The sequence below is a fragment of the Anas acuta genome, chromosome 5 (assembly GCF_963932015.1).
Source record: "Anas acuta chromosome 5, bAnaAcu1.1, whole genome shotgun sequence".
Lineage (NCBI taxonomy): Eukaryota > Metazoa > Chordata > Aves > Anseriformes > Anatidae > Anas > Anas acuta.
Window position 1 is genome coordinate 21,855,641 of NC_088983.1, and position 24,832 is coordinate 21,880,472.

At 37.2% G+C, this 24,832-nt stretch overlaps 1 protein-coding gene across 29 annotated transcripts in view; it reads right to left on the bottom strand.

The window, feature by feature from the left end:
- NRXN3 (neurexin 3) overlaps positions 1-24,832 on the bottom strand; it is a 970,936-nt gene that overhangs the window by 100,932 nt on the left and 845,172 nt on the right. For 11 of the 29 annotated variants that reach the window (XR_011096953.1, XM_068683059.1, XM_068683058.1 and 8 more), the window contains 3 exons: positions 15,183-15,272; positions 10,249-10,308; positions 8,646-8,953 (listed from right to left, as the gene is read on the bottom strand). Coding sequence is in view for 28 of the 29 variants with exons in the window: in XM_068683059.1 (XP_068539160.1) it covers positions 8,646-8,953; positions 10,249-10,308; positions 15,183-15,272 (458 nt within the window). In the remaining variant the exon portion in view is untranslated. The remainder of the gene's footprint in view (positions 1-8,645; positions 8,954-10,248; positions 10,309-15,182; positions 15,273-24,832) is intronic. The other 18 variants (XM_068683065.1, XM_068683051.1, XM_068683049.1 and 15 more) reach the window with 2 other exon arrangements.

Genomic DNA, 24,832 nt, shown 5'->3' on the forward strand with positions numbered 1-24,832 from the left:
AAGAGTGGCTGCTAAGCCATATGGGTAGGAGTTTCTCTCTTCTCCAAATCCTTATTTATCCAAAACAGAGTAGCTAAAAGTACAACTCCACCATTTCTAGGCATGTGTTTCTCCATCTTTAAGTCTTGATGTTTCCTTCCAGTATCTGTACAAGATAGATGTATCTTGTCCCCTGGATATAATTTTATTTTCTACACATCAATATTCATCCTTTCTCTACTCACTTTCATACATTTAGCCATTAGAGCATTCCTAACATTCCCTACTCTCTGGTTCATGCCTCCTAATAAACTACTGGTATGCCTAGAATTGTACTTACCCACAACATTTCCTTAAGCACACCCAATCCCAGACGCAGCAAAAGAGACAGCACAGATCCAGTGGAAAATCTCAAAGCAGTAAGAGCAAAGAGACAAAAGACCAATTTTTCTCCAAAACCACACTATTAGAAAGCACAACAGGGGCATCTGCATCCCACACAATACCAAGAGAACTGGAATCCAAGTCCTCACCACTTTGTCTCTATTTTTCTGCAGAAAAAATTTTTGAAAACAAATTCTTATCTTTGACATTATAATATAAGTAATTTTGCCATCAAAATGAACGACATACCAGTGGTTCACACACTATCTAAGGGAGGAGAGAAAGGATTGGTAGTAACATAGCTTGGCTTCTTAACAGCTACTTTTACAAGACTTACCATGACAGACGTATCTTGCAAATCAGTGACAACTCATCCTACGGATAAAACTAGCAGAATCCCTTATGTTTTTGCTGGTTAGCAACACTATCATTCCACAAAAAATCCAAGGCATTAATTAGGTGGTTTCAGACAGTGGTTCTGTCACAACAGCTTAGATGTGTTTCTAACTTCTGCATATTCATCCAAAGATAAGCTACAAAAGTAAGAGGTACCTTCCCATCCCTCAGCCAGTTTTGTAAAAACAAACAAACAAAAACAACAACAAAAACACAACCAAAGAAGCAAAAAAAAACCATGTAGCTAGTTGATCTGGAAGCATTCTGGCAATGTCTGCAGCTTCTAGGCATTTCCCTGAAGTATATAAATAGCAAGCAAGCAAAGCAGATACACTCTAACAAAATGTGATCCAATTCTACAACTATATTTGAGCTATAACCATTGATTCTACGTCATTTATTTCTAAGCAGTTGCTTTTGCAGTATTGGAAGTCTTTACCACACATTGTTGCTGTACAACCACCCTAGCACAACATAATTTTTCTATCCTTTCATTTGGCTTGTGATCAAATGTATGGTCAACTACAGTAGCTTTAGTTCCTGAGTACTGTATTAATCAGATTTTGAAGACAATGTGACTTAAAAAAACCTTTCTGGCAGGGCAAATGACATGTCTAAGTACACAAAGGGATACTGTGCCTTGAAAAAAAAGTACATGCTGATGTTATTAAGAGTACTTTCTGAGAAACTAATGTCTGCCTGTCTGAAGAAGGTAATTATCAGTTTACTACAGTTGTTATTCCAGCTTCTTACCATTTTATTACAGAAAATTGTGTGCTTTTTGGTTACCTGAAATCAAGGAAATATTTCAAGTAGTTCTTAATCAAGATAAAAAAATTACCAGAGAAAAACTAAAAAAGAGATGAAATTACTAGAAAAGTGTGAGACCAGGCCCCCTCTTTATATGGTAGGCCAAGTTTTAATTTCAAAAATTCACAGTAGAACAGGACTGGGTATGTGTTTCAAAAACACCAGATGAGATTTTGCTGCAAGTCCCAAATGATTGTTCAGATATGCAGATTAAAGATGATGTAAACTCAATCCTTGCACAAATAAATCAGCTGATTTGGGCCTTTGGTGAACTATTATCCTGAAAAAGTAGAAGGAAAACGTGGATCTCAACAGAACACCCACAGAAGTGGCTGAAGCGACATTACAAGGCTACTACATGAAAATAGGTTATCCAGAAGTAAGCTATATATTGAGAAATCATAGTCTGCATCAATTTATGACACTAAGTTTGCTACACACATTCAAGCAAGTCCCTTCCCAGAGTCATACAAGAGTTGTCTCCATTTGTAGCTCACAATGGTTTCCAAGTTTAACATTCATTTATCACTGCTGATAACATAAACAGTTGACAGCAAAACCCAGAATGTGCATGAGCTGTTTTACAAATGCAATGGTCTGTATTATTATTGGGCTTAGAACTAGAGAACAAAGTTTATTCCCATCCTGGGTACTAGTCAGCACTTGGGAGCATAGGTAACTCAAGAATATTCATAGAATCACAGAACCATTCAGGTTGGAAAAGACTTAAAATCATCTAGTCCAACCTTTAACCTAATACTGTCCAACCTTTAACCTAGTACTGGTAAGCTCTAAATCTACATATTTCTTGAAGACCTCCAGGGATGGTGATTCAACCACTTGCCTGAGCACCCTATTGCAATGCTGTACAACTTTTTCAGTAAGTACATTTCTCCTAATATCCAACGTAAACCTCCCCTGGTGCAACTTGAGGTCATTTCCCCTCGTCTGATCACATGGATAATAGTACAGTAAAATAATATTCTATTTTTGGATTGATCTTCTGGTTTCAGAAGCACAGCACATGTATCATCTGCAGAAAGTGAATGAAATAATGAACATACAGGATTGTGTTTTAGATTATTTGAGCTTTACAGGTAATCTGAGCATCCCAATCATTACATCAATAAATATAATTCACATCCCCTCCCCAGAACAGCATTACCACCTAATAGATATGACCCTGAATAGGCAAATGTCATTTTGTGCATTTCTCTGCAATAATGCAAATCCATGATCTCACTCAACAGAACTATAGGGTAGGAGAAAGTATTCTACTCTGAAAGAAGGTACAGGTTGGAGGCTCTGGTCTCTTTAAGAAAAAACGGTTCAGGAAAAAGCAGAAAGGGAGAGATGAAAGCCAGACTACATAGTTCTCAGCAGCACCAATAGGCCAACGAAGTCCATCTTTAAAGCAGACTCATCAAAAGCTCTTTTTTCATTAGAGTTTTGCAGTCTTGGGATGAAAATGTCACTAGTGACTTATAAGAAGCAAAAAGTAAATTAAGGGCCAATTTCTGCCCCCCTCCCCAAATTATTATCTATGAAAGTAAAAGAAAGTACCTAGGCAAGTCCAAGAGTGACACAACTATATTTGTCTTTGCTGACAGTGAAAGTCTAATTAGACTGACAAATCTTCTGTGCTATTTTCCTTTGTGAGATACACGGCAAGAAAGGATTTAGCCTGGAGCTGCACATTATGGAAAGACATTAATCAAGATTATTGGAACCTCCATCTAAAACAAAGTTAAAAGGCTGAAAAGCCCAATGGTTAAAACAAAAGGTTGAGAACCTTGTTCTGAGCCATGCCAGCAAGCTGGACTCTGTATTGATAATGGGCAGATACCCTCTTCTACTCTTTATAAAAAACATTCTGCATATTATATAACGCGCACCATCATTCCATGGCTTTACAATAATAGCTGAAAACATCCACAAGTAATTTATTCTTTTAAGCTCTAAGCTACAGTTTGAACAGTTTGGCAAATATCATTATCCTCATCTGTAAGATCAAGAAATTGTGACATGCACTGGATCTGTAACAGAGCACGCATTGTCTGGTTCCTCACAGACAACATAATCCACCTATCCTCCCAGAAGGGTCCAGATCTCTTTTCCACAGAAAACAATCTGTGGTTCTGGTTTTGTAACCCCAGACATCCAATGCCATGGGGCAGAGATACTAGAAGCTTATCAGGAGCAGATCTTAAGGGTCCATACATCATCTGGAATGTATCATATCATGGATGCTCTGAATTGAAGGTGTTTTGGATGAAAGACTTGCGTATCACCATTCATGCTTTTCCAAACTACCTTGACTTAGTAACTGACTTCAGAGGTATCTTTACACAAATCGTTTGAAAACTGAATGGCTCAGCTGTGAGCTGGACAGACGTTGCCACCTGAGATCATATGACATCTAAAATGCTTTGAGCAGGAGCTCACTGAAGAAATTCTTAGCATATAAGCAGCTGCTATAGAAACAGAAGAAATAAATGTCTCTAACCCATTTTCAGACAAGTCTCCCAAACACAGAAATCATGGAGCTACTTCACTAATAATTGAAACTGTGCTTAAAATAAAGAAATACAGACACATGGAATTCTAGGATCCTTAACGACTGCTAATGAAGAAGCCCTCCTAGACACGTCTGTCCTGCAAGAATACGTGACACAGTATTTTAATAACTCATTTGATAACAGCCTGCATGGCATGCTACTTAACCATATGCAAGAGCTAATGGCTTGTCTTTGTGGCCTTCATAAGGCAGAAGCAGAAGTCCCAGAGAAGGTATTATTACAGAAGAGTCTGGTATGTCAGGGTCAGCAGAGATTGCCAGCAGCAATTTAATACAATGCATGCCACTTGTGTATAGACCATGCCTGAATCCAGGCATAAACCATGTGTGAAAAAGTCAAATAACCATTTCTACTCAGGGACAGCAGAGCACAAACCCTGTTTTGAATTCACTGAAATAAACAGTAGTTTTTCTGTCTTGTTTTCAGTTAACAGAAAAAGGTCAGCTCTTTTTATCTTCCTTCAGGGCCACCCCGAAGGATATTTGAATTACAGACATTTCTATCAGAGATTTTACTACTATACAGTCATACATCTCACCCTTTTCTCACTCAAATCCTGTTTGTCCTCCACTGATCTGAGTTTCACTGCCTTGCAGAAATATAAATTTTGAAGCATAATGAAATTATAGACATTTTAAATATTATTGCCACATGATATTTCCAGTAATATTCTCTCACTTCCCTTTGCTCTGGATGTTTGTCCAAGACTATATCCCATATTTGGGATCTTGACAAACTGAAAAGCATGTCAATGGTCTATGCAAATACTATGTATTTTACAGCATTTCGTTTTCCCAGCTATTTTAGTCTAACTGTGCTCTAAAACACTTCGAGTAGTATCCAAGCTAACTAATTGTAGGAGGTATCCTGGTGTACATTACAAATAGAAGAAATCTTTGCTGTTATGCTCTTCTACACTGACAAGTGATGTGTAAGATCTAAACCCTACTCAAGTTCCCCTGGATTCTGCATCACTTTGGGATGACAGACCCAGAATTCTACACAAGCTTTATATGCATTTCAACAAGGAAGAGTTTTAATTACTTATCCATGAAAACAAGTAATATAAATAGCACAGATTGTTTTAAGACATTAAAACAATAATTCTCTATCTATCCTGATTCTTGCCATTATAAATTAGATGCTTTACTTTTCTTTGTAACGTAGTTGGTATTTATGCAATGGACTACAATCATTCCATGCTGAGCAGCATACACATACAGAATAAACAGTACATTTTGAACCCCCAGAGTTTGTAATTTAAGCATAAAACAAGATATTGCACACGGATACAGACAAACTGAGAATATGAAGATGAAAAACACGGTGGTATAGATCAGCTCAATAAATAGGTGCCTTAGCACATCATCAACCTAATGACTGACAACTTTGTGCATGCATCATGTGATTGAAGCAGCATTTCAATGGCATTGGAAGCATAACCTGATCTTGCTTTGTGGATGGTAACAGGACGTAGAAAGATTCTTATGATCAAATTTAACAAGTGAGCAAAAATAAAAATGCTCTAACCATGTGCTGATCAGAATGGGAAAGGAAGAGGCTAAACTGTGAATGGTCTTGAAAGTGAAGAAAAATTGTTTACTTCTGAAGAGAGAAAGAGAAGAGAAAGCTGAAGTAAGGTAAAAACTAACTGTATTTGTACTGTGCATAGCCTTAGGTGGCTATATTTTACGTTCCCCAAAGAACAAACTTGTTCTATTAGATTTTTCTACCACTTAGATCTAAAGTTGTAAGCAGGCCTGACAATGGTGATGTCTAACACTAGCAAGATAAAATAACCATTAGGCATCTCAGAAACACAGCTGGAGATACTGCCCAAACGGAAAAAGACAATTTCTTCTCACTTTTACCGTACAAATAATGCAACTTAAGCTGACAGAATCAAATTCTACCAAGAGTAAGGAAGAAAGGAGAGCCATCTGTGCTGCGACAGCAATAAAATGGCCTGCTATTGAAATGCAGAAAGTTGTAATGGAGGTACATATTGACTTTTATCTTTCTTTCAGTGGGCAGCATGAAGTGTCAAAGAGTTATTGCTTTAATATCATCTGAGATGAGGCCATTTGTTGTGGTGCATGTGTATCCAGGAAATCATTGCTCTAACCATGTTTTTAGAAGCACTTTGACACTTTATTAAATCTTCTTGATGCGCTTTCAGCGCATAGTGGTCTCTACAGTCCCAGTGAACTGTCATATAGCTTTGGCAGGAAGCTTTCTGGAAGACTTCCTCATCAAGTAAGGCAGGGTGATTTCCAGCTTCACCTAGACCACAAAGGTCCAGTGTTACTCTCTGTTACACTCCTATAGCTAAATGCAGTTCTGCTGCCTTTATAAATTATAGAAAATCTCCAACTACAGTAACAAGAACGGGTTCTGGACCACAGAATTTATTCTTCTGGAGATATAATTGTACAAAGATCTTCTCTAAAATTAGAGCAAGCCACTGAGGATAAGGTACTGTTTTTGTTTTGTTTTGTTTTGTTTTGTTTTTTTACAATTTATGACAAACTGACGAAATCAGGGTTAATTTCCCCTCATCTGGCTGAAACTTTAAAACTCACTTATTGGGTGTTTGAGGCTATTAGTTCTACTAATCCCAGTCCTGCTACCAACTGGATTTAGTGTCAAAGGGGCTGGGGCAATGCTAAACCTTGGCTTAGAATTAATTACTCTAATAGTTGTGAATTCTACTGCAGTAATAGGTACCTCACAGGGCCACAGAGCAGTTGAGGTTAGAAGGGACCTCTGGAGGTCTTCTGGTCCTACCCCTGGCTCAAGCAGGGTTCCCTACAGCAGGCTGCCCAGGACCACGTCTAGACATCTTTTGACCATCTCCAAGAAGGGAGACTCTTGGCAACCTGTGCCAGTGCTCTGTCATCCTCACAGTGAAGAAGTGTTTCCTGATGCTTAGATGGACCCTTCGATGATTCCATTTGTGCCCACTGCCTCTTGTCCTGGGCACTGGGCACTACTGAAAATAGCCTGTCTCTTTTCATTATATCCTTCCTTGCAGGTGTTTGCACACACTGATTAGATGATCCCCCTGAGCCTTATCTTCTCCAGAATGAATGGTTCCAGCTCTCAGCATTTACTTATAGGAGAGTTGCTCCAGTTCCTTAATCATCTTAGAGACCCGTTTCTGGACTCTTCAGTAGCTCCGCATTTCTTTTGTACTGGGGAGCCCAGAACTGGACACAGTATTCTGGGTGTGGCCTCACCTCCTACACAGTTAAGAGGAGGGTATTTGTATTTTCTTATCCTAAGTGACTAATAATGCTAGATTAAAAATAAAGACAATAGCCATATATGCAGAAATACTCACAATAACTGATTAAGTCTTCTGAAGCAAACTTCATCAGTTAGAAAGCAAGCATGCGACGTGCATGATTCCAGATTTCAAAGTCATTTACTTCATTATGCTTTTCTGCCCCGAGCAGCAGAAATGGTTTCATGGAAGGAGATGGAATCATTTACACATTTCCTCTAAATAGACAAAAATACACCGTTTTCTGGGGATTTAGTGAAGGCCCTCTCTGACCAGTAATCCCTAGCTAGTGTCTCAACCAGTGTACATAGGTATCAATGAAAGCATGTTATTTCTGTTTGTTGAGGCTCTGATGTAAATAAACATCGTAAAACAAATATTTCATCCTAGTTGGTAACATGATAGTACGCTACTGAAATTATTTCCAAATTCTAATCCACTGCTTAGAAGTGGTTATTCGCCTTATTCTTTTACCTGCACACACAAGAAGAGACGATTTAAGGTGTTTATTTCTAATCAATACCATAGTCTGGCTGCCACACAAGTGGTTCCAAAACCAATACATTTTTAGGACTGAAAACACTACATTGGCATAATTAAACTAGAACATCTGAAATTCACTTTTTATAGGAATGAGTTTTACCAAAGATGTTGGAACTGCTCCGTGTTGAAACAACTACATTTTGTAAGAAACTGAACTTGATAGCATTCCCTTAAAATTTTCTAAGGGAAGGCTGTAGAAGGAAAATGAAAAATGGCTCAACCTGTAAGTAATGCTCCATCTTCTCTCCATTATGAACTTCTCTGTTGCAGCAGTACATATTATGGTAATAATAAATAACTATACACCCACCCTCCATAAGTCTTTGTAACTCACTTAGTAATACATTTCACAGCATATGCAACCACAGGAACAGTTAAAACCTTGTTCTCGTTTCCACTGGAGTAATCTTACTTACCTAAATGGGGTTGGACTACAACAGGAGCAAAACTTGTTATTACACTATTACATACATGTACAATAATAATTCAACTAGTTTGATCACCAGCACAAGAGGGCAGCACATTGTGTGATGATTTATCTTTCACAATATTATTAAAATAAGTTATATGGAGCATGATTCAGAGAACATGGCTCCTGTGAACTTAAAAGTGAGCAGCAAAACAAGAAGCTAAGAACCCAAGGAAATACGGAAGACAAATTGACTCACCTGGATGCTGGGTGGTGAACGATTTTTTCGGGTTGTAGTGGTGGCCATTGTAGTTGTGGTTTCCATGACTGTAGTAGACATTTCTGGTGGTACGGAGGTTGTGGGTGTTGTTCCCAGGATGGAAGGGACTTCCCCAACTAGTCGGACACTTCCATTGATTTTAATGTTGGGGTTGTTCTCTGCTGCCATGTTCAGCACTTTCAAGCCATTGTAATAGAGACCGGAGAGCTGGCCTTGGAAGAGACGCCCTCTGTCCTTCCCTCCTATGGCTATTTGCGCCTGGGTGTTGAAGATCGTTAACTGTCGTCCTAGTGAAGGGGGTGAATAACATTATTGCTAGACATTTCCTTCACATTGTATCTTACATTGAGTCCTGGCCAGAAATGACAGACAACAAAGTAGTAGATTCATTCTTGGTAGTGTTTATGAAGACTGTAGGGTAGAAATACAGCATGGAAATGTGCTGCCTAAGACTTACTGCTAATAAAAACTATCCTGAAAGCAAGAACAGCTAAACCTGAACCTCATACTTCCACATCCACTCATACATCAAAACTATGGAGGACCTTCGATTCAGTCAGAAATTTGAGCCCTAGAATCAGACCCATGTTCAACTACAGATAAGGAATTGATATGTGGCAATTTTTCTATTACCAATTCAGATCTCAGTACCTGTCAAGCTTTAGCCCATTAAAAACCCTTCTCTTTTCACTGGTCAAAGGATAGGATTATATCATAAAGCCACTTTTACTAATGCAAAAGGGGTGGCTTGAGGAGAGTAAAACATCAGAAAAATTGACTTTGACCAACTGGATTGTGAAGGTAACTTAAGGTAGGTCCAGTTACAATCTTTTACCTGGAAATTTTGTGTTGTGAAGTCTCAGAAAGCTAAAACAAGAAAACGCCAAATGCAAACATTGTGATGTCTCTGAAAGAGCAAAATTCTTGAAGCAGTAAGGACAACAAAGTGCTTCAGCTGACTAACCCCCAGAATGCCATTCCTGTGAATACCCTCTTACAGATGGTGAACTTCAAGTGTAGGCAAGTTAAGTGGTTTTCTCTAGGTCACACTCTGAGTATTAGGAGGGGACTGGTATCATACATAATGAGAAATATATTTATTAAAAGTAAACCCTTGTAACAATTGATAATTCTAGTTTTTGCAGGCCACTTAAATCACATTCAGCCTAGACTCTATAAGTACTGCTTATGTCCTAGGCTGATGGACTATGTTAAAAAAATAAATTGTTTCATGCAGTGGAAAGGCAGTGCCTATAATTTCACTGCTCATCAGAAGACTAGGGCCATGCTACCTGAAATCTATTGAATTACCATACATCCAGGCTGGGCAGAGCTCAGGAGGGTTATCAAAACAGTATCAAGTCTATCATCATTCAAATATTTGTGTTTTCCTATTTTTATAAAATTTGCACCATGTGTCCCTATTCCATTCCCTCTCTCCCCAGTTTTCACTCTCTGCTTCCTGTCTCTAGTCCACCCTGACTAGAGCTGTAGCATGTATAGCAAAGCACAGACTATAACCCACTGCTCATTTCTTCACAAACAGTGGTTAAAGTAGATCAAAATACAATGGGGAGCTCACCAATTTTGGTGGTCGTCGTGGCAGGTCTCGAAGTCAAGTGGTGATGCGGTGTTGCATCATCTTATGGTGACAGGATGGACCATGGGGAAGAGAATGGGGACAAGAGAAGAAATGTATCTGAAAGGAGTTCCTGTCCCCAAAGACGGCCCTTGCTAACCAAGTAAAAGTGTATGGAGAGGTGCAAATTATGGATATATGGAGGTGGGCTGCACATCTTTTGTGCTCCTCACCCACAGGTTTGGAAATGAAACACTAGGACTTGATCAGGGTGAAGGAACTGCTTTGATGAAGAAATGAGAAATAAAAATGGAGGGTATCCTACCCCTGGAAAGTGTTGAAACACTTGATGCAGTATTCTGCATCTTAGGAGGTTTTAAACTTACCAGAGGCAATTTAATTAAAACATCTAGAAACATGCACTGAAGCCACACATCCCTGGCAAATAAAATCAGGGCAGTTTGTCTCTTCTCCTGTCTATGAGGAAAACACCCATCAAAACGTTCAGCCTTCTCAGCCCAGCTCCTCTCCAAGCCAGAGGAGGTTGCTCTGTACACTGTAGAAGGATATACTTGTCACATAGCATGTTCTTAGGTTGCTTTTCTTCCCAATAGCTCTGTCCTGTATTGCCTTGGATTTTCTAATGGATATGCTGTCAGTTTCTTACTTCATCATGTTCTGTTCTCCTTGCATATTCCCTCCCCCTAACACTTTATTTCCCTCCATACTGTCCCTGCCCCTACATACCCAGAAATTTAATTTGTATCATTCCCTCTTTCCAACCTCACTTATAATAGAGTGGCAGAAGATGGAGGTGAGATGTGTAAAGGCCAGGGAATTACATCACTAATCTTGAGATGTTATCCCTGAAAATGCAGGGAAGGTACTAACAATTGAAAAACTTTCCATTATTTTCTCCCCTTGAATGAATATTGCCTCTATCTATCGTCGTTTATCATAGAGAGATGATAGGTGATGGTGAAGAATTTATACTGTTCCAGTGAGGAAAGCTCCCCAAGCTGGGAAATAAAGGGGTTCCTTCACTTTTACTGGAGGATTATGGCATTTCCTCAGGATGTCATCTACTCAAGCTCATAGTACGTGTCTGTCTTATCTCTTGTTTTATTTTCAAAAATTAGTATTTAGGGCTGCAAAAAAATCACCTCTCCATTTCTAGGTCTTCCTCTGCATCTTCTAATCCTGAAAAAAAGTATATGCCAGGGAGGTGGCCCCACTCCAGGTTAAAAAAAAAAAAAAAAAAAAAAAAAAAAAGCAACTTTGATTAAGAATTTTGGGGTTGTCTTTGTTTGGTAAGTGGTCTGCCAGTCCAGGAGAATTCATGCACTGCACCAAATGGTTAACACTGTAGACAACACTGGTACTAGAACTGTTTGCTAAAAGAACAATCACTTGTTGGAGTTACCTATAACCTGTCATTCCTCGCTCTTTCTGATGGTGTACACACATACGAATAAAGACAACAGGGAAAAGCATATGGAATGATAGAAAATCATTGAGAAAATACACACAATTCTGCCACCATAGACCTCTTCTAATAACTCTTTTGATTATATGGTTCTGCAGCTCTCACTCCCCCTAAGTAAAATTTATTTGGCCATTGAATTTGATTGAGGAAATGTATTTGTAAATTCTACCAGCTGTGTGAGGGTTGCAAACTTATAGCCTGCCTTTTCCACAGAGAACTCTTCCTGCTGCTTAGTGTCACAGTAGAGGAAAACAACAAGCATATCTTAAGTTTCTGAGGTGTTTTGTAAATATTCTGCACAGTTCAAGCTCTCATTTCTTTGTTTGCTCTCCCATTGACTTCTTCATTCAAGAAACTGAATACCAATTAAAAATATTGTAGAGAAATCTTAGTGAAATTAAACTTTTTTGTAATGCTAAGAGAGATTTTGGGCCTGAATTTGCAAACCATAATTCGCATTAATAGTTCTTGCTTCACAAGTAGTCACTCACATCAATGACACTCATCTAATAAGAGAAATTTGCAGAATTAAGGATTTCCAGGATCAGTCCCTCTGATGAGATGCTTCTGGGTCTTTATTAGCTCCTCCTATTGCAGAACAAGTTGTACCTGAAACTTAGCAGGCACCAAGTATTCTACTAATGAAATCTCCTGGTTTTATGACATCTTAAAATGAACAACTTAGGACTAACATTTCTTTTTTTTCTTTAAGTCACATAATCTCAGCAAAGTTATTAGTGGTTGATGTTTTGCTCATTACTCATAAAATTCAAGATTGTAACTCTGTGCTTATCTTAAAACTATTGTACACAATTTATAAAATTTAAAAAACCAACACCACCAAAAACCCACCAAACAGTAATGATGCCACTTTAGAAAGACATTGTGTTATGTTTGTTTTTCAACAATGTAACATTTCATTACAAACAATATAACAGTGGTACCAAAATAATACCAAACCTATGCCATTAAAAATGTCAACTAAAACGTGTTTAATCTTACCTCACTCAACCCAAGAATTCATATGGGGAAGACAGCTATTCTATACTTTGTTTCACTGATGTATCTATCTATTTCTTCACCCATCAGTTCACCTTGTTCCATTTTGATAGCGAGCTATGCCTTCACTCATCATCTTTATAAAGTCTTCTGACAGAAGGCTTCCACGGTACAGTAAGTATTGGATGGATGAGCAGATGGATGAGCAGATTGGTGAATGGCTAGGTAAATTATTCATTCTTTTAATTTTTTAATTTGAGTGCTACCTAAGTTGCTGAAAAGGTCTATCTACTTTGGAACGAAGGAACAAAGCTGTACTGTCTCAGGTGTTGCACTGCATGATGCCATTCCTTAGTACAGAGCGTGAAGACTGAATTTCCTTTCACTCTTGTAAAAACATGGATACACATTTCTAGCCTAAATAAAAATCAGTGCTTTAAGAGTGCCTAAATTCCCAAATTTTGTCTTTCAGACCCCACTGCATGTGTGATTGTCTTTTAACAAAGCATCAATATCCACAAAAGGTAGACTTCAGTTCAAAACTTTAGGACGGCTTACAAATGAAGGTGCCTTGGCATGCTTATAAGCTCAAACTTGGAGAAGCAGTAACATGAAACAAAAGAATTATGGAAAACTGAAAAAAGGAGAAATAAAAACAATAAAAAAATGGGGTTCTCAAGCACATGAATTGCATCAAGGAATTAGACATGCATCTGTTTTAATAAAGTTGAGGCAATCATTGTCTTTAGTGTTAAAGGGACTTTAGCAATTCAAACTTACCGAAATTATCCACTTTTTAGTGACAAACGTTATTTATTTTAGTTTGATCTTGTAAATTAATAGGGCATCCCATTGAGACTCAATAAGCATTTTCTGTATACCTTTATCTTAATATCTGCTTTGTAGTTGGCTGAAATTCGCTGTTCCATAAAACCATTATGGCTTTAGTTACACTTGTAATTTCACTTACTTTCACAAGCTTTTGTTACAAACATTACACAGTTGTAAACCAAACCTGAAAAGCAGGCAACACTGTCAGCTCTCATTGAAGTCAATGGGAACTGCGTTTGCACAACACTTTGCAGGATCAGATCCCTCATAAAAATACTTTAACTGCAGCTGTCCACATTTTTCGTGGACTTAACATAATTTTTCTAGCTAAATCAATTTGCTAATCCAGCTGCAGAAAGAAGTTAGAAGATAAATGATCTTTTTCCCATCCTACAACATACTTTTCCCTCTTGGAAAATGTAGTAACACTCATAGTCTAAGTCAACACAGAAAATGCAAGATCTGAGTTCAAAGGTCACCTCCCTATTCCCCCCATTTTCTATTTATCAGCAGTACTTTCTTTAAAGGAAATCAGAGAAGACTGTGTTCTGCTTTTCCAAGATATCAAGGAAATAAACTAGTTCAGTGACTTTTTATTTTAAATAGCACAGGTAGCATACATAAATAGTACCCCTATCTTACTCCCCACAGTTTAGCCCAGTCTAAACCCTGCTGAAATCGGTGAGAGTTATTCTGTTACCTTCAACCAGCTTTGGAATGGGCTCTACTTCCAAAATTGTATTTTTCACTAAACTCTTGATAAAAGAACATTAGTGTTCTGGTGCAAGTCCCATTTCAGCAGATCACTGAAGTGTACGCAGAATTCTTACTCAAGCCAATTGGACTTACGATGCATGTTGCTAAGTCTTTAGCTGAACTGAGGCCAATTACCCTATGCAAGACCACAAAACTTAATAGCACTACCTGAGAGTAAGTTAGGGAAGAATTTGACCCATGACTTAGAAAAACATATCATCTGAGCCTTGAAACTGCACTTCAGATACAGAATAAAAGTGACAGAACGATCATCTTTCTCTGTCTCCTTCACTGTAGTTTAAAGGAAAACATTAAAAAATGTTTTCTTTACAACATTTTAAAAAATTGTTTAATTATTTGAATACAATTAGAAAACACATAGCCATAGCGGCTAATGAAACTAATGAGAAAAAAAAAATTACAGGAAGTGGTTTAACAAGTAGGTTTGAAATAAACTTTTTTTTTTAATGAAAACTTTGATAATAAAGATAGTAATGTAGTTTAAAAACAAACCAAAACAGGAAGATCATGCAGTGGTTAAATTGCCATAATACATGTTGTTGCTCTTCTCTTTTTTTTTTTTTTTTTTTTTTTTTTAAGAAAATGCCTCCTGAATTTTTGCTTGTTTGTCATTACTGTGATAGCAAGCACAGAATTTCGTCCCTTTAACTGCATTTTAATAGCAATGTATTATAGCATGATTTATCAACATATGGCAGGTGGAAGCTGACACAAATTATAATGAAAATTAAAACAGTCATTTATGCAGCAGGCGATTATCATTTAAGAAACATTTATTTGCAGGCTTTAAAAATGAGGGTTTAGAATCAAATGGGTTTAAAATGAAAGTTTTAATGACTATTACCTTTTTCCTGCAGCCACTCCTCTACGGGCCGGTTATATTTGAAGGGGATTTTCTGTTTTACCATTTGGAACCGTTCACTATCAGTGTTGCCTTTAAAGTTTAAAAAACAGCTTAAAAACAATCTGAAAAGTCAATGAAATGGTTAACACATCCTAGATTTTGATGGTTTATGACCTTATTTAGCTATAAATAAATAAGCGCATGTTTGCGTACATATATATTATAAAAGAAAGAGTTTTATCTTTAGTATGGTGGAGAATAGTTATACATACAATTGCCTGAGGTTCTGGAAGGTCAAACAAGTTAAATCCCATGAATAACGTGTCTCTAGTTCTCAGAGTATTTGTTTATCCAGATTGGTTAAAAGGCATATATAATTTGTCCAGGACATGAGACCTTGAGTGAACTCAATGACATGAATTAAAACATTCTGATCAGACTCTAGATCTGATGACAAAAGAATATGGCAGAATATGTCAGTTATACAAACATATAAATAGTACTATTTTGATAAACCGTCTTGCAGTAGTAGAAGATATGTGTTAGGACTAGAAACCCAGTAAACAGAAAAAAGTACTGAAGAAATTAGAAGAAATTAATATTGAAAGGATGTAGTAGAAGCAGATTAAAAACAAAAATCAAAGAGTAGGAACATAGAAAAAAAAAGTAAAATTTTAAAAAAGTTGAAGAGTTGTTAATTAAAGATATGTGAGGGTGTGTGTCTGTTTACCAAAGACTTGGGCCTTTTGCAGGAGAAAAACAAAAGCTTGGAAACTAAAGTGAAAGTAGAATGATTACTCAAAATGTAAACTCTGGCAAATGCAGTTCCATTGCTCCATGTTGATGGATAATAGTATTATTCATTAAAGTGCACTTTTGGAGGAAAACCCTCATCACTTGCACAGTACATGATACAGATAGGAATAAGATTCATACAAAGTCATTGTCCAAATTCAATGGTTACTGAAAAAAATCAGGTACCAATCAGAAGGGTTAGTCTAATCTTTAGTAGAAAGGAGCAGTTCAGTTTGATGGTGTTAGAGTGACAGTAAACAAGTGCCATCATTCTGTTTTTGTTTTCTTCAGCTACAGTCACTTTATGACTCATTCTAGTATTTGCTTCATGTATTATTTTTATAAAAGCTCTTTAGTCAGGTAGGCATAAAAAGAGCATATCCTTAGGGAAAAGAATCAAAATAATACTGAGGAAACTAGAAAACTAGAGTAAGCCCCAATCTTACCACAGTAATACTACCATCAACAGAACTACTGCTAGTCAGTAGTACTCCAATACATGTGCAATAAATGGCAGTGCAAGAGTCACAACCGTTCTGCAGAATCTACAGTGCATCTTTTGAAATCTCACAAATAAATAATCTAAAAGGGCTTCATATTTATTTGACTTTCTGAAAGAGATGCTGAAATCTTTTTTCAATGTAAAGACACACATAGAAAAAAATATAGAGATTATATATATAAATATATATATATGACTAACAGCTGGCAGGATGCTCTACAGCAGACACTTTCAAACTTCAGACACTGGCTGGTGAACCTCGTGTGCTCAATAATCCTTACTCTAACTATTGTTCAGAAAATGCTGCTAGTCTGTGAGAGGTACCTGCTGACCACAGCTACCCTCTGCAGGATCAGTTTGTCACTTCTGATTTTCTGGAACAGGTTGGAGGCATTACTGTGATATACTGGCAATATTCCTGCAAGGATTCACATTCACTATAGCAAGGACTTAACATTCAGGGGTATTTGTAAAAATCATCTTCACCTCTTTATCTTCAAATATAACACAGACAGTAATCTGGATTTGGCTTAGTATCACCATCTATAACCATGAACATTCACGAGCTGCTTATTTGGGGCAACAGGCAAAACAATGTAAAAACTTCTAAGAAGGGCTTTACTGGTCTGACCCATTATCACCTCCCTGGAAAGGTGTCTACTTTTTTTCTTCCATGTAACAGATCCATTGTGGGAAACTGCTATTCTCCACAGCAGAAAAGATCTAATTAGGCACTAGCTGACACACGCTGATGGTACCAGTTTCTCTGTCCCATGTCAGATGCCTGCTGTGTACAATTGGTTACCCTGATCAACTAGAAGGAAAAGATAAAATACTAGAAACACAACACTCTGTCAGTCATGCATCAAATTACATCAAACAGTGTGGTGGCTGGGAGTCATTCAAAGTTACCTTTACGTACATTCCCAGATCTCATAATTCATCAGCACCACCAAAAAATACCAATAGTCATTTCTGTACTTTTGCGAAGACAGATTCACAAACAGAAAACTTCAATCGTGTTCAGTACAAGATCTACTCACAGGTCAGTGAACATACCTAGTTTGGGGAGAACTGAAACAAGAATAATCAATTCAAGCTTACTATGAAAAGAATTTCTTTCTTATAAACAATTAGCACGGCATTCAGCTTATCCGTTAGGCCTTCTTGCAACACACTAATCCACACATTTCTTCATCAAACCAGTCAAATGTCGTAAATATAATCACAGGAATCCTGCATCTCTTTTAGGATATTTTTCACTGTGTAAGAAAGGAGTACCAGGTTTTGAAAGACACTCAGGAGGTGTTTCAATGGGACTTAGAGTCCTAAATTTCTACGTAAACTACTAAATTAGTTTGTCAACTCACACTTGAACACTTATGGAGAGTCTGCTACTACACCTGTATTGCATAGAATATAGTACAGTATAGTTTCAGTAAAAATGGATGTTATTCAACATTTTAGAGTGTATATTTTGAGTAAGGACTTCTGGTTAGATTAAATTGTACTGAAATGTCAATGTTGATGAGCAGGAACATTTTCTATGGGGCCAAAGAAATTCTATAGCACACTTTATTTGGAACAAAAAAGCTCCACTGGCTTCACTCAATATGTACGTAAGCAATCTTCTACCAGAGGCAATGAATTGTTTTTCAGAATAAAGAACGATCCACTGTTCATAGGAACATAAGTGTCAGCCCAATGTCTGACATGGAGTGCTTCTTCCTCTGTTTGGATGGCTGACTGTAGAAGGGAAAAAAATGTAGTGAATTGAAATTTCTCAGAAATAGAGCATCTCAAAAGAACAGGCCAGCAAGACTAAGGTAAAAAGGAAATGGGACAATGAAAGAATGACAGATAAAACGGGTTTCTTGTAATACAGTCCTAGACCTTCAAGAAAGCCAGAAATGACAACTATTGCCCACCACATCTTTAAAGACTTTTTTTTTTTTTAAATAAAGTTTAATTTAATTTTATAATTATTGTTATTAGGTAGATAGATTCAACAAAATTAATATATGTATAAAAATCATACCTTTAAAATCTATGAAAAACTGAAGGACATTAGAAAATTCAAATAGGTTTAAATTGCAATATTAGTACCTGAGCTATTTTGTTTTGGCTTTGCTTTTAAATTTTATTTCAGACATTAGCAAGAATGAGTTTTAAAAATACGTGCATGAGAATGTGTTCACTGATATACCCAGTTACAATATTGAGTTAAAAAACAAATTTTGCCTTGTTAAGAGCTAGGGATGTTAGGTAAATACCATTAAATACATACAATTATTAAATTAATATTGACTTTGAGTTGTGCTTTAAAAAAATAAACACAGCACTTGATATGAGAATTCAAAAAGGAAATATCATGGTTTGCAAAACAATGTGATGTAAATTTAATATGAAGTAAGCTCATTGGCCCTCTGACAGCTGAGCTACATAATGTGATGAAGCAGGATTCTTGTCCATCTTCATATACAGAAATTTTCAGTAAAGATCCTTTTGTGACCTCAGTGCAATGCCTTTCTAGAGCTAAATGACACATATGTTCACGTTTGAAAAATCCCTTCACTCACATAATCTAGACTCCCTTTTTTCTCTTTGAGTCCAAATCAGATTCAAGTTCTTTACTTCATAAAAGAACATGTAAATAAAAAGTCATTTTAGTTTAATTTAGAAAATACACTTAATCCCATAGTTCTTTTGCAATCAAAATCCATGTGGGTCTCAAAGGTCTGCAGGACATAATTTGTTATAATAAAGTTGTGTTAATTAGTTTTGCTACTTGTGATTGACTAAGTATTTTTCCTCCCATAGCTAGTAGTTGTTTAAATACCAGTAGCAATAGGAATTGGTCATTTAAAATAATCTCCATGCTTTTTTTTATTCTGCACAACAAATTCCTGTCTATTAATATCACTTATAATCTGCTTCATGACTCAGCTTCATCTAAAAAACCCTCAGAAATGTATTCCTTCACCTATTTTTTCTCCTTATGCAAAATTCTGTAGCGCAGTCAAATCTAGATATGTGATGACTGGTGTAAAACAATTCTGTTTTCCTTTTAACGATCACATGTGCGATTAACAGAAATTCAGCTACATCTCCTAGGTGTTACACACATACTGGAAATGCAGAGATATCTGAAAACCTCAGTTTTCAAATAAACTGGTAAGTATCAAGGCTACTATGACCATCAGGATTCTAATGGTAGCATTTTGAAATCCTCTGCATCTCTGAGACTTTTTTAACCTGAATATTCAAAATATTTCAAATACCACAGACAGTCCTGATGAAACAATATTTTGGAGAGGAATCTGGCAGAAAAGACAGATCTGTTTGTTTGTTCCCCCTGCCACAAGAAAGCCTGGCACCTAAATCATAAAAATCACAGCCTGCTGGTTAAATACGATCAGTTGCCAATCTTCTGTTTTCTTTTCTGCAACCCTCAGTGTGCTCCTGCTTCACTGACTATACAGATAAATCAGATTCACTTCTAGCTTTAGCTCTTGATAATTTTCAATTTAGATCAAACTAAATTGGGAAAAATCAACAGAACTTGCTTCTGCTAATCGCTATTAGCAGTTCCCCCAGGAAATGCTTTTGATACAGCGTAACAGTCCAGAGGGAGATATTTTAAATTTTCTCATGGGCAAAGCAAAATTTTCCTCCCAAACCCTACAATACTGGATGATGTTTTGCTTGCTGTCTCATGGTTCCTTTAAGAAAACAATCAATCTTTATTGCATTACGCCTATTTCTAAACCAAAATGGATTCTTAAGCCAAAGAAAGTAAAAGAGCAATTGGAGCACTGAAAAATGTTTCTTCTTGGCCTAGATACCAATCACGATGATTTACTGCCTCTTTGGTAACGAAGAGAAAAGCTGAAAGGTTCCAGCAAATTGCACTGGGCAGAAAGAAAGTGCTTGTTTCCAGGTAGAATATTAATACAACCTGATGTGTTGTCAAGTCTGTGAAGATGCTAAGAAGAATATCGTAAGAAAACATTCATCTGTCCTAAATTAATGCCAAAGGCTGTTTCATGAAGAGAAAATACAGCAGCAATGTTTTCTTCTTTGATTATAAGTTTTTAAAAACAAAGAGACATATAATCTAATGAGCACTTACTAAATGAAAGGCTATATGGTGACACTAATGATTTAAGAAAATGTTACTAGATCAGTCCTCAAGGTTTAAACTGATTCCACCTCCCTTTTACTTATTGTAGATGGAATTTCAGTGGAAGGACCAGTAAGTAGTTAATGTTTGATAGCTTTGTGCTCCCAACAGCTTTTGATTTGAGCTCATAATCTCAACATGATCTACATACAATTAATTGACATGAATATGGTAGAACGACATGGTAGTCTGCAAAGTTGACCTTAAGAGTGCTAAATCCACTTCTGACATAATCCAATCCAGTTCAGTTTAGCCCCCAAATTCCTCTAGAGTTGATGAAATGTGCTCTGGAAAAGGAGGCTCACATGTATCAAGGAGAAACGACCATTTCACTCTAATATTTAATAAAAGGCAGAGACTTTGCCAGCTTCAAAAGTTTTGGAAGTACATTTGTGATAGACACATACTGTACCTATTTAACCATTTCTATTGGCAAGCAGATGCACTTAAAAACTTACAGTATACTGAATAGTCCCATTTTCTCATTTCCTTAAATACGTGTTTTGCTCTGAACACTATTAAGTAAAGCTATTATTTGTTATCACTTTACATTCAGCAGGGAAACTGACAGAAGCCTATTAGTGAAGTCCATATTTACGACTTGAACCTTCCCCTTCCATAAATCAGGAAGGAATAATGACACTATTGCTGGCACTAAAATAAAGATTATTTTTGCATAGCTGTGTATTTTGCTGTATTACTGTAAGGCCATATTGTGGTTTATGTTATATAACACAGGCAGCGTTTGCATCAAAATCAAAACATGTAAAAAAAAGTCTACTCAGAGTGGTTTTTATAAAACACTTGGAAAAAGTCCAAACTTGAAACCACAGATGTGACTTACACAGAAATGAAGCAAGACAGCCATGCAACTAAACAAAATAATTATAAGGTAGGTGATCTAGAATCTGTCTTTGCAACTACCACAAATTGTCCCTCTACAAATTCCTGCAAAGGTTCATTTTTGCGTTATGTAAGAAGATACTATGGAAGATTAATTGACATTTGTGATTTTATTTTGTTTAAGGAGACTAAAGAATAGCCAAGTCTTGACATTTTTTATTTTTGCTTCAGCTCTTGGATATTGTGTTTTCCCTTCTGTCTGCACTGTTAGATTAAGGTGTATCTTTTGTATTGAATTCTCATTTTATTTCCTGTCCTTGTTTTCCCTTTAGTCCCAGATGCCCTTGACTTTTATCTTTAATTCCCTCTGATTACCTTGTTTGCAAGGAGCCACACCTTTCTTTTCGTTCATCTCACTGTGGAATGGAGTTAAAAGCTGACCTTCACACTACAGCTCTCCTCAGCTCACTGCCCTCATGACAAAAGACAACGAGGTCTCTGTAGCATAAGTACTAAAAATAGGAAAGAGAATTATCTAGGAAGACTACAAAAGCAAAAGTTACTCCCCTGATCAGGCATCTGAAGTTGTTTCTAAGTTTCTACTGCCTTTTTTTTTTGTGGCCACTCTCTACTCTATTTTGGTATTTCCCAACATTTACTTTTTCATATGTACCATCTCTCTACTTCAGGTACTCAGATTCAGTATGCCAGGTACAAATTGATTTTTAAACAATTTTGAACTGAATAATTCTGGATTTTAATGTAAAAAAAATGTAAGTGCCAAATTCAAAGCAAGGCAGCATGTAGGCCGAAGTCAGCAGGACATTTGGAGGCAAACTAGGAGACTAGGGTTTAAATCTTAGTAACATTTCAAACACCCTATATTTCTATGCTGTCTTGTATGGCTGAGAAAATGAGTGACTTGCTCTGAAAATCAAGAACTAGAATAAATGCAAAACTAAAAGAAAACTCAGACTAGCAAAGGTGGAAGTTAACTTCAAGGGTGCAAAAGAAAAGTTAGTTTGGGGAAAATGTAGTCCATATTTTATTTTATATGACAGATTATACTGAATCATCTTTGTCCTAAAGAAGCTGAGGTCATAGTCATGAGATGCCAACAATCTCCTTTAGTTCTCTTGATTTATATTAGAAAAGTTAACTAGGGTACAGTATAGAGAAGAAAGCTACCAGTTCAGCTTTTTTTTTTTTTTTTTTTTTTTTTTTAACATATACGAAAAAAACCTGTTTGTCTGTATTACCATATTCTTGGGACATTCTGTAAGTAATGTGTAAATTCTTGTGTTTTTTTTCACTGTCCAGGTCCAAATTAAGCCCCATGTCAGGCAGCCAAAGCTAAAGTGACTATTAAAGAACAACCGAAACTAAACTACATATTGATCTTTCCAATTTAAACCAGAGCAAATTTCATTTTGTGGGAAGAGATATGAAACAGAGATCTGGGGATTGCTTAGCTGAGTCGTGGATATGAAAGTCAGGGTAGGGAAACACTGTAGTTTAAACCATAGGGAAAAATGTAGTTTACAGGCATTGGCTTAAACATGGAGCTATGTGAATGCAGCTGTATTGCTTTCAGGTTCAGTATAAGATGGCAAACAGAACAACAGCCTTTTTGTGGTACAGAATCTGAGGTATGAAAGCCTGTGGCCTTACTACACCTACTGAAAATAAGGGCATACAGGTAGACCACTAGCTTAGGTCTGACACAGCCAACAGGGAGATAGGGCTAGGAAGTCCAGTCAAAGCCGAACCTCCTGGGGTTCTGTGTTCTGGGCTCCCTGTTCAAGAAGGGCTCTTCATGATGTTTACTGGCCATTACACCAAAAACAAGACCCACTGGTGGAAGGTGCTGAAAAGCTCTCCAGTAGCTATGCGGGAACTGGCTCAGCTCCAGCAGGACTTCCAGTCCCTGCATTGGTGCTGGCAGTGATTAGGCTGGGTTGCCTCCACCAGAAGCTTTCAGTTCTTTCTGTTTCTCTTTTCCCTGTGCACCTATTATCAGTGAGATGATATGGGAAGCTGAATATACAACAAATGGAGAAAGCATGTTCAGTACTTTCCCAGGACTATAGCTTGGTGAGGCTGCTCAGTCAACGATGTTAATGAGAACGTTGACTACAAAAAGCATTTAGTCAAATATGCAGTGGGGAGTGGAAAGCTGACCAGTGAGAAGTCACAGAAATGTAAAAATCCTATGGAAAGGAGGCAAGTTCCCTAGGGTAAGTGCAAGGAAACAACTAAAAGCAAGTAAGTAACTGATGAAAGAAGTTTATTAAGAAGTACTTCCTATCAAGATTGCATATTAGACAGTGCTAGTCCCCCCAGGGAAATGCTTGCATTATTTAAAATTATACTTGATAAAGCCTCATAGAATATGGTGGGGGATATCAGTTGATTATGGAATAAACTGGACCAAACCACATCTTTCCCAACTCTGTTCACTACAAATCTGAAAACTTTGCCTCCTTTTGAAATAATTTCTTCTGTTTGCACTGCCCTAGAAATAGCAAAGAATTCCAGGTCTCTATAGTGACCCAGTAAGTCTTCTCAAAGACAGGCACGGTTCACAAAGCCACGCCAAGAAACAGAGGCACAGGAAACATCCTGTGAAAAAAATCATTACTGAATAACAGTGTCAGAAGTAAGGTAGACCTGTGGGAAAAGGTATGCTTCATAGGTATGCTTTCTCCAACCTTTTAAATCAATTGCTTTCTTGGAAGTGACCTGCTATGGAAACTGCTATGGAAAAGGTAGTAGAGAAGGGGCAAAATACTACTCAGTCTGCACATCAGACTGTTATGCAAAGTGAATTTCACTATGAATTTGTGCAAATTTCAATCTCCATGGTGCTCCAGGTACTTAGTGACGATGTAGGTTGGCTGATACAGAAAGGTTTTAATACTCAGTGCATTGTATAATATTTTCTATTTAAGTCTCTGAATATAAGGTAAATTGAGGCTTTAACCCCACATTACTGATCAGAAAACTGATGATTTTACTGAATAGTAAGATCATTGCCCAAGATTGCAAAGAATGGCATCTATACAGATGAGACTGGAGTTCAGGAACTTCTGGCTTCTGGTTCTGTCTGGTCCCTTTCATTTCTGACCATCCCTTCACACAGTAGCTCTGCTTCGGTCCTCAGTCACACCATTCGATTTCAATGACTTTGTGCTCTCCAGTGCCTTTTACTGAGCAGGGAGAAGGCTGATGTGAATGTGTGAGCCCCTTCTGTCACTGCATGTCAGCTGTGTCAACCTGGGATTACAGCTGGCACTGTTCTTTCTGGAGGCAATAAGATCAGAAAAG